We start from the raw sequence: 16,534 nt of genomic DNA on the forward strand, positions 1-16,534 counted from the left end.
TTCACTAATGTACCAGAAACAGTCTGTGAAAGTGATTTTAAACAAAGCATTTAGCAAAGTTTATAGAAATGTAAAGTGACTATATTTTGGGAAAAGATATGTATACGATTTTGTTGAAAAATAAATTTTCCTAATTGAATCGCATCCTGGGACATATATTAACAGCTGCCCACTTTGGAAAAATACATAATAGATTCAAATAAACTCCCCATCTCAACAAGATTACATTTTTGAAGAGTTTGGAACTAGCACAGGAGCCAAACTTTGTGACTGGTGACTCTTTACAATGCACAAAACTAACACCTTGGATGTGAACTCCCCCAAACTTTGGATCTGAACTTGATGGCTCAGAGCCATCTCCAATATAAGCCTAGTAAGACACTCAGAACTCTGTTACCAATCAGTTGAGAAAAAGCAGGCAGTTCTACAATGCATACTACAAGGAAGCCAAACAGCTGAAAAATTAAAATACTAATCTATGGTACACCTGCTCCTGCTATCATGCAGCCTATGTCAAAACATCCATTGGACCTTACTGGGAGTAGAATCAGGCTCTTAGGTCTAGATTCACAAAAATACCTAGGTGTAGTGATGCTCAAGCCACCATGCCTAACTCTTAGGCCTGAGTTTGGTGTGTGGACTCTCTGTGCAATGAATGGGGAGAGAAAGGTGCCTTAGATTGAGCGATTCACAAACCCAGCATCCTAGGTTGCTCCTCGTCTAAGCTAGCCAGTGGGAGATGCTACATTGATGAGTGTGTCCTAACCACTGCCTATCTCTCAGAGATAGACACCTAAATCCAGACTGCCAGGGGCACCTACCTCTACTTGGGATTCTCAACTGATAACCCTCTCCTGGTGTTAGGCAGGAGGAGAATGACTACCTTGCATTTTACCAAAGGGGGGAAGGAGGACAAGGACAACAACCTCTCTCATAGCTTTTAGTTCAATGGTTATGGCATTCACATAGGATGTGGGGGAGACCCCAGTTCAAGTCCCACCTCAAGTTGATAGGGAGAAGAGATCTGAACAGGAGTCTCCCACTCTCAAGTGAGTGCTCTAACTACCAGCTTACAGCGTCATCCTCATGCTTGTAGTCTCTTTGGCCCAATGATTTGTTCATTAGGTAATCCATAGGGGAACAGAGTATGAGGCCAGAGTATGAGAGAGAGCCTGATGCTTAGAGCCCTCGGCTGAGAGGTGGGAAACCCAAGATCCACACCCCCTGCTCCAACTGAGGGAACTTCACAGCGGAATGTACCATAACTCAGGGGTGAGAGCACTCACGTAAGAAATGACAGAATCCCTGTTCAAATCCCTGCTCCCCCTCAGGCAGAGGGGAGAGAACTGTGGGTCACCCATATTCCAAGTGACTCTCCTACCCACTGAGCTAAAAGTTAGGAGGGAGGTTCCCCCTGGGGAGGTTGTGTAAACTTCTTTATCCCTTTATCCACAGCATTCTGTGTAAGCTTCTGTATAGGGCCTGATCCAGTAGACAGGGCTGGCTCCAGGCACCAGCGAAGGAAGCAGGTGCCTGGGGCAGCCAACGGAAAGGGGCGGCGCGTCTGGGTCTTTGGCAGCAATTCGGTGGCAGGTCCATCAGTCCCTCTCAGAGCGAAGGACTCGCCGCCGAATTGCCGTCGATCGCGGCTTTATCTTTTTTTTTTTTTCCCCCGCTTCACCGCTTGGGGCAGCAAAAAAGCTGGAGCCAGCCCTGTGCAGTAGGCAAGGTCTGAGCATGCTAACTGGATCAGGCCCTGCAAGTGAGCAATGCCTAGCTTCCCCTGTTTCTGCATTGATCTGAGCCTTAGGTGTCTGGATATCTAGCATAAGGGTACAGTGCACGTGCTCAGCAGCAGAAACATAGATGCCAAGAGACCTTTTACTGCAAAAATTTTGGCACTGAGTGAGCTAGGCACCTATGGGGTTCAGAGGTAGCTGAGCAGAGTGTTTGTGAATCTCAGAGGGGCCTGGTTGTGGGATTTAGGTGCCTAAAGTGATAGTTAGGTGCCTACGTTCTTTTGTGAAGATGGACCTTAGTTTATTATAGAAATGGAAAGGAATTAGACAGTGATAGTTTGGCTCTACAAACATGATGGTAATTTGTTAAAATTTTACCATTTTGAGAAACATTCTAGGATTGCAACTTTGAGGTCTCGGCCTTTTCACTTCACTGGTACAGTAAGCAAGAAAGTATGCAATAACTTAGCATTAGCCATGTTTTCTTGGATAATATTCAGTCTTTTAACTTCTGTATGCTATTCCCTTTAACTAAGAAGTGTGGATTTGTTGCTCTTCAAAGACAGGGTCTAAGTGCAGTGGCTAAAAACAGGAAGAAAATAGTGGATAGAAATAAGCCTCAGGCAGGATTCATCGAAAAGTTTTGCCAGTGCATTTCAATTGTGACCTGCAACTCACCTGAGTTTTAAGGCCTGTACCATATAAACAGAGAGAGACAGTCCTGCCAAATTGAGACATTTGATTCCATGAGTTAATCAAATAGCTATTAAGTACTAAAATGCGACTCTACAATACCGTTTTTTCCTTTTGTGATCCAATAATTTACCCTAGGCCTGTAGAGGTAAATAGCTCTAATCCACTCCACTGTTAGCCCTAGAGAATTCAAGTGCTGCCGTAAGGTCAAATTGTCACTCCGCTCATGCAGCAGCGTGGGGGCAAAAGGTGGAGCAGTGTATCTAAGTGGTTCTGCCTTAGAAGCAGCTGCAATGTTAGTGTATAGTTTAGGTGCTTTGGGATGCTTCAGGACAAAAAGGTACTATATTCAGATAAAATATTAGGCTGGCATAGAAACAGCAGTAGCCCTTTGGTTGCCATAGTTAACGCTTATTCTTGCCAATAGACTGTACTGTAATGATTTAGGATCGTTTAGGTTTGGTACGCAGAGCTACATTTTAGTGTGTTTAATTGTAATACATTAAGGAAAAGTGGCTATCGTTTTGGTATAATGGACAAAGATTAAAAACCAAAACACAAAAAGAAGTTGTAGATGAAGGCTGTGATTTTCAAATCTTCCTAGGAGACTAAGACACACAATACCCAATGAAATAAATGGGAATTATGTATCTAAATCCCCCAGATGGTTTTTAAAATCTCAGCAAAAGCAAAATCTCAGCTGTAATTCTGGGCTATCATAAATATGGAATGACTGCTGAGAATTATATACAACATTAAGCCATGGGGGGAAAAGAGAGGTGTAGAACTGTAAACATAGTTACATGGTGTTATTAAAAAAAGTCACAAAATTAAAATTCAGAGGTATAGATCAAAGAAGACCAGAATACAAAAAAACCCAACCCAACATTGTTCATATAACAGCGATTTATGAGCCTTGTTCTGCATAAATAGTCTAATGTGAGTCAAGCAGACTTCAAGCTTGCTAAAATTAGACCATAAATTTTATAATACCTTACTGTACTGATGTATCTTAAGATGCTTTACAATTTTGCTGAAATTAAAAATTAATCTATGATGTTAATGAATAGTAAAAAATCTATTACAGTAAAAGCAAACAGATACGGATTAGATAAAGGGTCTGATTTTTCATTCCTTGTGCACCCAAAATTTCCACTGAACTCAATAAGTGTTTTGAGTGTGCAGGAAATACAGTATCAGTTTGTCACAGAACAAACAAAAAGTGGGCATGTTTCTGATGTCATTGGGGGTTGAGAACAGCGGAAAGATTCTCCAGAGCGGCACATTTCAGGAGTGAAGCATAAGTCAGTTGACCATAGCTGGCATCCCATAGAAGGAGAAGTCACTTATTCAGTGTCTTATCTTGTGAGGTATCTGTTGCTTCTTGGGTGCAGCTGAGCATCTTGCAGTATCATGCCCTCAAAAGATTAATTTAGCTGTTATTTGGAAATGGCTCACTTTATGAGTGACCAAAAATATCTTTTAGCTAATGAGAAATCTGACTGGGAACCAGTACTGTTGGTGCAAGATGAGAAGTGAGGTGATCCTAACTGCAATCAGCCCAGCTTGCTGTTGACTCTTTCTGCATTTAGAAAACTGTTAATTGGAGCTGGTCAAACATTTTCATCAAAAAGTCAACTTTTTTTCTGCATTTTTCAACCAGTTCTACTATTAATCAAGCAATTTGGAATGCCAGTAATTAAGGCCCTGCTTTTCCAATAAATTCAGGCAGTAGAGAGAGATGGATGCATTGCAGCTCCCTGATCCTCAGCCAGGGTAAAAGTTAGACCCAGCAAGGGGCCTACTCTAACCTTGTATCAGTAGAGGATAAGTCATTGTCTGATGCCCCCTCCTGATCACACTCCTTCTGATACACCCCTTCTCTTCCCTTGCGCTGGGATTAGGAGGGGGTGATTAGCAGAGGATGTAGCAGAGCTGCTGCTGCCAGCTTCCCACCAGTGAAGGGAGTTTCCCTACACAAAGGGGGTAATTCTCCACCAGCTATCTCCAGCCTTAAAACTTGACAATGATTTATCCCAGGGTACGTCTACACTACGGGATTATTCCAAATTTACATAAACCGGTTTAGCAAAACAGATTGTATAAAATCGAGTGCGCGCGGCCACACTAAACACATTAAATCGGTGGTGTGCGTCCACGGTCCGAGGCTAGCGTCGATTTCTGGAGCGTTGCACTGTGGGTAGCTATTCCATAGCTATCCCATAGTTCCCGCAGCCTCCCCCGCCCCTTGGAATTTCCGGGTTGAGATCCCAGTGCCTGATGGGGCAAAAATCATTGTCGCGGGTGGTTCTGGGTAAATGTTGTCAGTCACTCCTTCCTCTGGGAAAGCAACGGCAGACAGGCATTTCGCGCCTTTTTTCCCTGGATTGCCCTGGCAGATGCCATAGCATGGCAACCATGGAGCCTGTTTTGCCTTTTGTGACTGTCACCGTGTGTGTACTAGATGCCGCTGACAGAGGCGATTCAGCAGTGCTACACAGCAGCATGCTTTTGCTTTTGCATGACAGCAGAGATGGTTACCAGCCATACTGTACCATTTATCATACCATAAATTGGTAATAAGATGATCATGGTTACCAGTCCTTTTGCACTGCACCATTTGCTGCTGTCATAAGTGCCCCTGGCTGAGATCAGCCAGGGGCGCAAAAGCCAAAATTGGGAATGACTCCCTGAGTCAATCCCTCCTTTTTGGTATCTAAAAATAGAAACAGTCCTGCCTAGAATATGGGCAAGTGTACTAGAGAACCACTGTATCATAGAACCAGAGAGCACAGCTGCTCTGTGTCAGATCCTGCAGAAATTATGAGCTGTATGCTATTCACAGGGGGTGCTCCTGCAACAACCCCACCTGTTGATTCCGTTCTTCCCCCAGCCTTCCTGGGCTACCATAGCAGTGTCCCCCCACTTGTGTGATGAAGTAATAAAGAATGCAGGAATAAGACACAGTGACTTGTTAGTGAGAAATGAGTGGAAGGCAGCCTCTAGCTGCTATGATAGTCCAGACAGGACATTAAGCAGTGTGGAGGAGAGGAGCCCAGCATCCCACTGCTAGTCCAGGGGCAATTGAATCTTTTCTTTACACATGAAGGGTGGGGGCTGATGGAGCTCAGCCCCCTGTTGCTATGATGAAGACGGTTACCAGCCATACTGCACCATGTACCAGGAAAAATTAGGAGCAGGCGCCCTTGATCGACCTCACTGATGCTAGTCGGCATGGTTACCAGTCCTTTTGCACTGCTCCATGTGCCAATAGGCTGATGATGACGATGGATATCAGCCATATTGCACCATCAGCCACCCATGGCGGGGGGTGGGGGAGGAGCAAGGATGTTGGTGTTGAGTGCTGCAGCATCGCGTCTATCTGCAGCATTCAGTAAAGATAGGGTGACATGTAAAAGAGTCAAGAGAGGACTGTTTTCCCTTTCACTTTTGGGGGTGGGTGGGGGGTGCGTAAATTGCCGAGCTATGCCCTGACCCACCGCGGACACTGTGTTTGACCCTAGAAGCATTTGGAGCTCAGCCAAGAATGCAAATGCTTTTCGGAGACTGCAGGAACTGTGGGATAGCTTCAGTCCTCCAGTCCATGAGCGTCCATTTGATTCTTTGGCTTTCCGTTACGCTTGTCACGCAGCAGTGCGCTGAGTCCCTGCTATGGCGTCTGTGTGGAGATTTTTTAAAAATGATTTTGAATTTCGTCTTCTGTAACGGAGTGCTGCTAGAACAGATTTGCCTGCCCTTACTGCGATCACATCCGCATGGTCCATGCTGGAGCTCTTTTTTTATTTTGATTTCGGACTGCATCGCCACCCGTGCTGATCGGAGCTCCACGCTGGGCAAACAGGAAATATTCAAAAGTTCGCGGGGCTTTTCCTGTCTACCTGGCCACTGCATCCGAGTTCAGATTCCTGTCCAGAGCAGTCAGTGGTGCACTGTGGGATACCGCCCGGAGGCCAATACCATTGATTTGCGGCCACACTAACCCTAATCCGATATGGTAATACCAATAATAGTGCTACTCCTCTCGTTAGGGAGGAGTACAGAAACCGGTTTAAAGAGCCCTTTATATCGATATAAAGGGCCTCTTAGTGCGGACGGGTGTGGCGTTAAATCGGTTTTACGCTCCTTAAACCGGTTTAAATGCATAGTGTCGACCAGGCCCCAGAGGCAGAAAGGCACAGTCTCTACCTCAGAAGAGAAAAGGAAAGAATTTGGAAATCTCTCAAGTAGTAGAAGGCTGACTTCATCACTGCATTATGCCCTTCACACATAAGGCCTCAAGTCAATCAGAATGCCCCTCCACTTGAGCAAAGGGGATATCTTTGGTTTTCTGAAATACAGCTGAGAGGAAATAAATTGGTGTTATTAACCATCACTAACAGTTTTAATCAGCGTAAGTGAGAAAAATATGAGCTCTACTAACTCTAGCCCCCTACCAAAGCAAGGATTTTTTCTCTACAATATATTTTCTCTACAATATATTTTTTTTCTCTACAATATATATGGGTGTTTTGTCCAGTCTGCTTTTACATATCTTAATCAAAGGGGTTTCCTTTGTTCTCCATGAGATACTACTCCACAATCTAGTAGCTCTCATCATTCAGTTGATTTTCATGAAATTCAGTCTCATTTTACCTCCCCTTCACATTATTCCTGGTTATGCTCTACAACTCTAAACAAAATTTCCTCCCTGGGGTCATCATGCTTCTAGCACTTATAGACAATTGTCAGTTCTCCCTCATGTTCTCACAGGGCCTGATCCAAAGCCCATTGAAGAGACTCCCATGGACTCCCTGGGCTTTACCTTGAAAGACCATCTGAAAAAAAAAAGTGCAATGCTTGCGTACCTGTAGAACTACCAGTAAAAATGTTGAGCTGTGGAATGAATGCAATAGGGATTGGGGACTTGGTAAAAATCTTTTGGTGAAAGGGACTAATCTTAAATCATCTTCTTAAAAATCTGTGCTGCTTCTGTGCGGCAGCATTCTAATCCATGTTTTGGAGATCACTTCATCCAAAGAAGGCATGGAATGCTGAATTAAAGGAAGACTGTAGTAATACACTTTTGATATTGATCAGCATTTGTCACTGAGGTATACTGTCACAGTTTCAGAGTTAGCTGCACCTGTATTCCTCCTCCGTAGTCCTTTAAGGGCACCCATTTAAGTTTCAGGCTCCCAGTCAGGGGCGGCTCCAGGCCCCAGCACGCCAAGCGCGTGCTTGGGGCGGCATGCCGCGGGGGGCGTTCTGCCGGGGCGTTCTACCGGGTCCACTGGTCCTGCGGCTTCGGTGGAGCATCCGCAGGCGTGCCTGTGGGAGGTCCACCGGAGCCGTGGGACCAGCGGACCCTCCGCAGGCACATCTGCAGGAGGTCCACCGGAGCTGCGGGACCGGCGACCGGCAGAGCGCCCCCCGCGGCGTGCCGCCGTGCTTGGGGCGGCAAAATTGCTAGAGCTGCCCCTGCTCCCAGTCATTACCTCTCCTTGGTGGGGAGACCCATGTTTCTTTCCCTCCTAACCAGAGGTTTTAAGGCTACACATTCCCCTGGCATATACTGTACTGTGATATCCCCAGCAAGCCAATGCCTGTGCTTAGCTTGTTCTATGAGGATATGACCAGTGTGTGTCAGCAGTTACAAGGTACCACCCAACTCTTTCTCTGCTAAGTACATTTATTCTTTGGATAAAAACATCACAGAGAAAATATCTAAAAAAGTTCCCACATACTTACTAACATACCAGAAAACTACCCATCTTCTGCATGGGGAGTCTGATAGGCCAGCATTCCTTCTACCCCTTCAGCAAGGGCTGAGGTCCCCTTAGGACCAAAGGTCCTGTCCATTTGCTGAAGCAAAAGGAAGATCCTGAGTCTGTTTAAACTCAGCCTTTATATATCCCAAGTTCTTTCTTCAGCTCTTGGTCTCTGGAAAACGCAGTTGGAAGCAGTGTATGCAAACCATCTCATAGTGGAGGTACCTCACCGGAGCTGTTTAGGGTCTCAGTGACTTGCCTTAACCAAACCCCACTGTTTTTAGTTCTTGGTGGAGCTGTGGTGGCCCATACCCCCATCTCTATAGAGTAGAGGACATTCATACATAAACCATTCCTAAATATAATACAATGCTCCCCAAAGATACTATATGGGGTTGCAATATCTGCCACGTATACATGTAGAGAGACAAGGTGGGTGAGGTTATATCTTTTATTGGGCCATCTTCTGTTGGTGAAAGAGAAATAAAAGTATCAGAGAGGTAGCCATGTTAGTCTGGTTCTGTAAAAGCAGCAAAGAATCCTGTGGCACCTTATAGACTAACAGACGTTTTGCAGCATGAGCTTTCGTGGGTGAATGCCCACTTCGTCGGATGCAAGAGTGGAAATTTCCAGGGGCAGGTAAATATAAGCAAGCAAGAAGCAAGCTAGAGATAACGAGGTTAGATCAATCAGGGAGGATGAGGCCCTGTTCTAGCAGTTGAGGTGTGAAAACCAAGGGAGGAGAAACTGGTTCTGTAGTTGGCAAGCCATTCACAGTCTTTGTTTAATCCTAAACTGATGGTGTCAAATTTGCAAATGAACTGAAGCTCAGCAGTTTCTCTTAGAAGTCTGGTCCTAAAGTTTTTTTGCTGAAGGATGGCCACCTTAAGATCTGCTATTTTGTGGCCAGGGAGGTTGAAGTGTTCTCCTACAGGTTTTTGTATATTGCCATTCCTAATATCTGATTTGTGTCCATTTATCCTTTTCCTTAGAGACTGTCCAGTTTGGCCGATGTACATAACAGAAGGGCATTGCTGGCATATGATGGCATATATTACATTGGTGGATGTGCAGGTGAATGAACCGGTGATGGTGTGGCTGATCTGGTTAGGTCCTGTGATGGTGTTGCTGGTGTAGATATGTGGGCAGAGTTGGCATCGAGGTTTGCGAAAGCTCATGCTGCAAAACGTCTGTTAGTCTATAAGGTGCCACAGGATTCTTTGCTGCTTTTAGAGAAATAAAAGATTACTCTCCCCCTTCTCTGTGATACCCTGGGACCAACACAGCTACAACAACACTGCAAATATAGACATGCAAACAGTTTTATATTTTGCAGAAGGGTCTGGCATGCAGTTTATATTTTGAGATTGCTAATGAAAAAATCATTTACTTTCGATCAGAGTTAAGGTTGTAATTTTACAATGAAATATGCATTTCTTTATATTTGGTGAGAATGTGTTTCTTTATGGGTACTGTGAAAACTGCTATGTCCTTAAGTACTGTCTTCAGCCTTTATTTCCATATTTTTAAGTGCTTGAGTTTTATAAATGATGTAATAGCTAAGCATGTTATTATCACTGAGCAACTTTAGTTGTTGGTAAAGAAAGATTTTTGGTTTTGGAATAACAGTGGACCCAGGAAAGACCCCTAAGAGACCGTAAAAGAATTACCAATAACAGAAAAGAAACAAACTGCTCAAGATCAAATAAATATTAGCAAAACCAAGCAAGTATACTTCTTGTCAAACCAATTTAACATTGCAATCAGTTCAGCATAATTGAGGCCATCAAAAGCAGCAGAAATGTCCAGCAATGCAAAACCTTGTAACTCCCTAAAGATGCTCAGTCATCCACATTGAAAAGGTAAATCATTCACAGTTTTAAGCATCGCTGTCTCTGTTGCAATTTGGTCCAAATCCTGACAGTTAACACTGACAGATTGTTTGTGATAAGGTGATGATATACTGGTATTTACTTGACAACAATCCTTTCAAGCACTTTCACAAGAAAGGGTAAATTAGACACTGAAAAATATTTTAGATTCCAAAGCTGCTTTTCTTTCTTGCTTTCTTTTTTAAGAATGGGGTTTCCAGTAGGATTGGAATTACACCAGACCACAGAGACAAATTAATAGTTTGTGTAATAAATAAAGGGGCATTTATTGGCACTCTCCTGGAGAAATTCAGTTGGCCGGGTACCAAAACAAGTCTTACTTTTATGAACTAGCATCTTGACTTCCCTTTTTTGAGATAGCTTTAAAACCTAACAATTCTGATCATATATGAAACTGTTTAATGTGTAATTTAATTCCTTCACCAGAGACCAGGGGAAGGGCTGGGGATACAAGTGAGTTGGACAATAATGAACCTTAATGGTCTTAGGGTCTCCTTTAAAAAAAAGGCAATTTCATCTTTCCATCTATCAGGAGAAATAATTGAATATGTCCTTCAGCTGCTGTTGGGAAAAATAAACTGTTTAAATGTTTTAAACAGGCTTCTGGGAATTTCCTTCTGTGTCTGCAATGCCAGCTGAATAGTTAGTACCTCTGTCACTTCTGTTACCTGCCTCCATTCACTAGGATGTTTTTTCAACTAAACTGAAGGTGCAGCTGCCGTATTATTTTAGTTGATCATTTGCAGTGCACTATCCACCTCAGTGAGTTACTGGCCAATGGAGCAGATGTGGTCATAAGAGACAGAACTGGGAGTTAAATTAACCTGGAGAGCATAGAGTGGTTGGATGGTCTTGTGGCTTGGGCAAGGGATGAGATTCAGTGTGGTGCCCAGGGCCGGCTCCAGGCACCAGCTTATCAAGCAGGTGCTTGGGGCGGCCACTCCGGAGCGGGGTGGCACTTTCAAGTGTTTGGTGGCAATTCGGCGGAGGGTCCCTCACTCCTGCTCGGAGCGAAGGACCTCCCGCTGAATTGCCGCAGATCGCAATCGTGACTTTTTTTTTCTTTTCTGCTTGAGGTGGCAAAACCCCTGGAGCCGGCCCTGGTGGTGCCTCTAAGATTCCAGGGTCAAGGGTGTAAAGGGGGCTTCAAGGCTTTGCACTCTCCTGATCCTGGGCTGCTCAAGGGGCTGCAGAGATCTCTAGCGTAACTTAGCCCTCAGGGACCAAGTTACAGCAGCCTCCCAGGGCTGCCCTGTGGGCTCTAGCATTTCTGGGAATCTCCATAGCACTACTATGGTCCCCACACTGAACTGCCCCTCTGGCTCCCAGCTGCCCTCCCACTGTGAATGCTCCCCTATCTCATGGCTTGCAAGAAGGTTCGTCAACTGCCTGAACTGGGGAATCCTCTGGCATAGCCCTTTTTACCCAACTCAGGCCTACAAAAAGAAAATGTCTTTTCAGTTTTCAAAAAAAGTCTCGGGTAAAAATTCTTACTGAAAAATATTTGAGTTCTGACTTTTTGATTAAAAAAACGCAAACATTTGACCAGAAATGAAGATTTTTTAGGCAAAACATTTTGGTGAACAATATTTTTTTGTGTTTCAGTGAAAATATTCCAGCCATTTCTCCTTGTGACCCCATATTTTCATTGTCTTTAATAACGTATTCTTCATTCTAAAAATCCTGAAAAGAAGTTAACATAGTTTCCTTCTTTATGCCCGGGAGACAGGGTTAGGTTTGCTTTGTCTGTAAACTGACATAGAGCACCCGGGGCCTGATCCCGCAGTACTTGAGCAGATCGTTAAAGAAAGGGGGAAAGGGGTTTTGCTTGTTTAAAGGGCCACCATGCCTGAAGTATTTAGACATGTCTACTGAAGTCTATGAGAGTTTATAGTGAACAAGGAATTCATGATTCGACCTAATGGCTGTGGAATCAGGTCCACAATGTATAACTGTTGTTTGCTCAATGCCAGGGAAGACCAACTGATGAAAACAAGGAGGAGAGTAGAAGAATTGTTTATTCTGTGCTGTGCTTTTGAGAAACCAAGGAGATTTGGGGTGAAATTCTGGCTCCACTGAAGTAAATGGGAGTTTTGCCATCAAGGGGGGCAGATAGCTCAGAGGTTTGAGCATTGGCCTGCTAAATCCAGGGTTATGAGCTCAATCCATGAGTGGGGCCATTTAGGGAATTGGGGTAAAAATCTGTCTGGGGATTGGTCCTCCTTTAAGCAGCAGGTTGGACTAGATGACCTCCTGAGGTCCCTTCCAACCCTATGATTCTATGACTTAATAGCAGCCACTTGTTCATCTTTGATGTTCTGAGATTTCTCATAGAGAAAGATATGTCACTGCCAGAAGCAGAGGAGGGGCAGGAGGAATAGAAGAAAACCACACAGTTAACATTTCATCTGAATACTTCAGACTACAGGAGAGGGTGGAAAATCAGAGGGATTTGGTCTCCAATTCCCATGGATCCCTCTGAGACTGGCACAGCTTTTAATCTGTTCCCTTTGTTTGTTTGTTTATTTATTTAAAACAGCTTCTCACTAATGCCAACAGCTTCAGGGAAAGATGACACCAATGATAATATTACCATATTCACCAGGATTTTGGATGGTCTACTGGATGGCTATGATAATAGATTGCGCCCAGGACTGGGAGGTACAGTAGAATTTCTGTTGCTATTGCATCAGTTAGTGACACTCTTGTGTAATTACTACAGTGAAGCCTACGTAAAATGAATATATGTCAGTGTAACAAACCTGTTACATGTACATGCTCTGTCTACCTAACCAAATGGAAATAGAACAAAGCCTTTGTAAACAAATGGCTGATTGTGAGGGGGAATAAGATACCATCCAGAAGTTGGTGAGAGGACTCTCCTTCTTGCTAGAAGGACCCCTGCTGCTTGCCTTGACTGTGGGGATTCATAGCATCACAGACTGAGCCAACTGTGGGCAATTAATAAATCCCCACTTAACAGACTATATAAGAGGGATGTACTGTCAGCTGAAGATGGATGGGTCAGTGAATTTCTAGAAGGCTGTATTTGGGAGGAGAAACGGGGGGTCCTTTTCCTGTGGAACATGGCTGTAATGAGCTATTGGGACTTCATACCTTTGCGTTGGCTTTAGCTGAAGCAAGCCACAAAGACTGTGCTTTAAACTGTGCTTTGAGTGAGGGCAGCCTTACTCAGTTATTTGCATTTGGCTCTTAAAGCGGTATGGTATACTTTACATGTATTGTTATACGTTACAATAAAGCAAACCACAGAGGTGTTTCACCTTAATATAGATGAGCAGAATCCTCTGCTGCTTGGAGTGGTCTGCCACACTGATAACATTTCCAGTGTGGTAAAATGGTTATTTGTCTCTGGTAGACCTCACTGAAAAAAATATGTCAAGTGAATATATACTATGTGTACTGTACAAAATTATATCTGTCAAACAGCAGTCTCCTTACACAATAGATTATTTTTAATACTAATTTAAAATAACCCTGTTGAAAGAATTATATTTTGCAGCAATAAGGCACTTCATTGCAGACTGTATCGGTATTTAGAAATCTTCAGTTGGGGCCCAATCCTGACATAATGGGCCTGATCCTCACTCAGGCAACTCTCTCTTTCAAATCAATGAGAGTCTTACTTGGGCTGCATGGGCAGCTCCACTGTGAGACCATCACATTACTTCTAGTAAAATGTGAAAGCCCCTGCACAGTAACACTGTGGATCTTATCTGATGCCCTTAAAAAAAATGCATTTAATTAGCTGTGTGCGGCCTAAGACAATCCAGTTTCCCTGAACAGAGGGCCCTCTCTAAAGCCCATTTAAGTTTTTCCAGTCAGTCTCATTGGATTCAAATCAGGTTTGGATCAGGCTGGCCCATGACAGATATTATTCTAATCACCGTTAAGGGTTTCTATACTTGAATAGGTTTTTGTTTTTTCCTTTTGATAATACTTCCTTGCAGTGTGATGCCCGACTTCACCTTTCCAAATATTTTAAGTTCCACAATTGGAAAATAATATGTACAAGTCGTGCAGAATAAATCAAACATATTTTATAGTGTGAGTGACAAAAATCTGTAGAAAAGGTAAAAATAAAAAAATACCCTTTTCTATGACCAGCTAGATGTGATGAAACTGTATTTGTATACCTGCTTTGTAGCACCTATAGCTGCTATTTTAAAATGTGAGTATTTAAAATTACATCCATCATCCCTGCTACTCTGACTTTGTCCAGGACCTCTATACATTTCTTCTCTGGCTTCTCCTCACCTTCTGCACAGGTTTAATCTCCCTGTTCTACTTTCTAAGACCTTTTACAGCCTGGCTTCCACTCACTTCTCTGCTCTTCTATCCTTTTGCTCCCCCTCACTCTGATCAAGGTGTTCTACTAGCTGCTTTTCTCTTGCTCTCTCAGACATTCACCCACACAGCTCCTGTTCCTGGAACCCCCTTTCCTGGACTTGGCCCACCATCTGTCCAAGTCCCTTCTTAAAAAGCAATACTTGCAAAATGTCTTTGAACCATAATCCTCTCTGCAGAGAAGTATTAATAATCCCATGGCTGAACGTCATAACCACAAAACAAGTTTAAAAAGATAAATCCAAATGAAACTCATGGAACTAACACACCGCATCGTGTATTTCACCATTCTTACACGCTGCTTAATGTTTCAACTGTCTCTTCCCTTGTTTGTGCAGTGAGTTGTCTATATAGATTTTATACTCTTTAGGATAAGCATTTAGGGCCTGATTCACTATTGCTCTGTTTCTGGTTTAGTCAGTTACATCAGTGCGATGTAAGTATGATGTGTACCGGTATGTACAGTGCTACCATTCTGGTTTTGCATTGGTGTAATTGACTTCCAAAGGGGTATAGCAATGCCTTTCAGGAATCGGGCCTTTCATACATGTCTGTAGGGCAGAGTTACAGTCAATTAATATTTATTAATGTTCATGTATTTTGTATTTTAGAAGACTTTCTAAGCCTACTGTCACCACTATGACACCAATGAAAAAAAAATCGGACTTGAGCTCCTAACTCACTTAAAATCTTCTGAAAATCCCATGCTTAAAAAACCATTAAGTCTGGGATTGTCAAAGGGGCCAAAGAGTTAGACACCCAAATCCCACTGAATTTCAATTTTTTGGTTTCTTAGAAAATCCTGGCCTAAGATAGCAAATGTGGTTATCACTAGAAAAAGAAAAACATCCAGAGTGTATATTTGTTTGTTATAGCAATTACTGATTCAGGGTCTGTGTCTCTTTGTTACAGAGAGAATAACTCAGGTGAAAACAGACATCTATGTTACCAGTTTTGGTCCAGTGTCAGACACAGAAATGGTAGGTTATAGCATATGAATCCTAAATCAGTATTATTTCTGTTGTTAAAATAACTGTAAAAATGATTATTTATTTCGAGACACATTATTAACGACTGGTTCTTTGTCAGGAATACACGATTGATGTTTTTTTCCGACAAAGCTGGAAAGATGAAAGACTTCGATTCAAAGGACCGATGCAACGCCTCCCTCTTAACAATCTGCTTGCCAGCAAGATCTGGACCCCAGACACTTTCTTCCATAATGGTAAAAAATCTATAGCTCACAACATGACAACACCGAACAAACTTCTACGCCTTGAAGATGATGGCACCCTACTCTATACCATGAGGTAAAGACTTTTCTGATTTCTTTTTATTCTGACTCCCTAGTAGCTTCACAATTACTTGTTTGGCATGCCAGATTTTTCTCACAATAGAATAAATAAAGTAGACTTTTTGCACATTTTTATGAGAATATCAAGAGAAAATGGAAAGCATAATCACTGCCTACAACTACTAATTAATTTGCAGCCTCTGATCAATGCTAATGCTGAAATATTTTCTTTGGTGAAATGGAATGCATATTCTCTGTGGAGTAGATGATTCAGTCCTACTGTTTTATGTAAGTCTGTACTCTCCTATTATTTTTTATTTTAACTGCTCTGCTGATGTGACGTGAGAGAGCTGTCTTTACGACCAGAAAGATAAATCTGTCTCTGGTATAGTACATCTTGAACTCTTAAAGCTTCTGTTTGTTTCTAGTTCTAATTTAACTAAATGACAAGCCATCACAGGAATAAAGCCTTGCAGGCAGCAGATAGGGCATTACAAAGCTATTTAACAAGTGCACTTTTAAGACAAAGCTGGTACATTTTTTAGTCTTTGAGAATCAGATCTGTGTCTGAACTTTTCAAGGCCCTGCTTCTTATCTGATCTGATGATATTATGAAGCCTCATCAATTCTTAACCTAGATATTATATCAATGATGTTAAAGCATGACCTGCTTTTTTTCAAATTCTCCTAGAACAACTCCTACATTACTGGAGCCTGCTTTGTTCATTATAAGTAATTCATCTGCAGTAATTAAGACTGCTTTGTATCTGTAACAGGGCT

General features: G+C 42.8%; 2 protein-coding genes across 5 annotated transcripts in view; one reads left to right on the plus strand and one right to left on the minus strand.

Moving 5' to 3' along the window:
• GABRB3 (gamma-aminobutyric acid type A receptor subunit beta3) overlaps positions 1–16,534 on the minus strand; it is a 262,321-nt gene that overhangs the window by 191,868 nt on the left and 53,919 nt on the right. The window lies entirely within an intron of this gene.
• GABRA5 (gamma-aminobutyric acid type A receptor subunit alpha5) overlaps positions 1–16,534 on the plus strand; it is a 91,933-nt gene that overhangs the window by 4,640 nt on the left and 70,759 nt on the right. For all 4 annotated transcript variants that reach the window (XM_039490555.1, XM_039490563.1, XM_039490535.1 and 1 more), the window contains exons 3-5: positions 12,632–12,753; positions 15,373–15,440; positions 15,550–15,770. In XM_039490555.1, coding sequence (XP_039346489.1) covers positions 12,632–12,753; positions 15,373–15,440; positions 15,550–15,770 — 411 coding nt within the window. The remainder of the gene's footprint in view (positions 1–12,631; positions 12,754–15,372; positions 15,441–15,549; positions 15,771–16,534) is intronic.

Source organism: Mauremys reevesii, linkage group 1, assembly GCF_016161935.1.
Source record: "Mauremys reevesii isolate NIE-2019 linkage group 1, ASM1616193v1, whole genome shotgun sequence".
In the NCBI taxonomy this organism is placed as follows: Eukaryota; Metazoa; Chordata; order Testudines; family Geoemydidae; genus Mauremys; species Mauremys reevesii.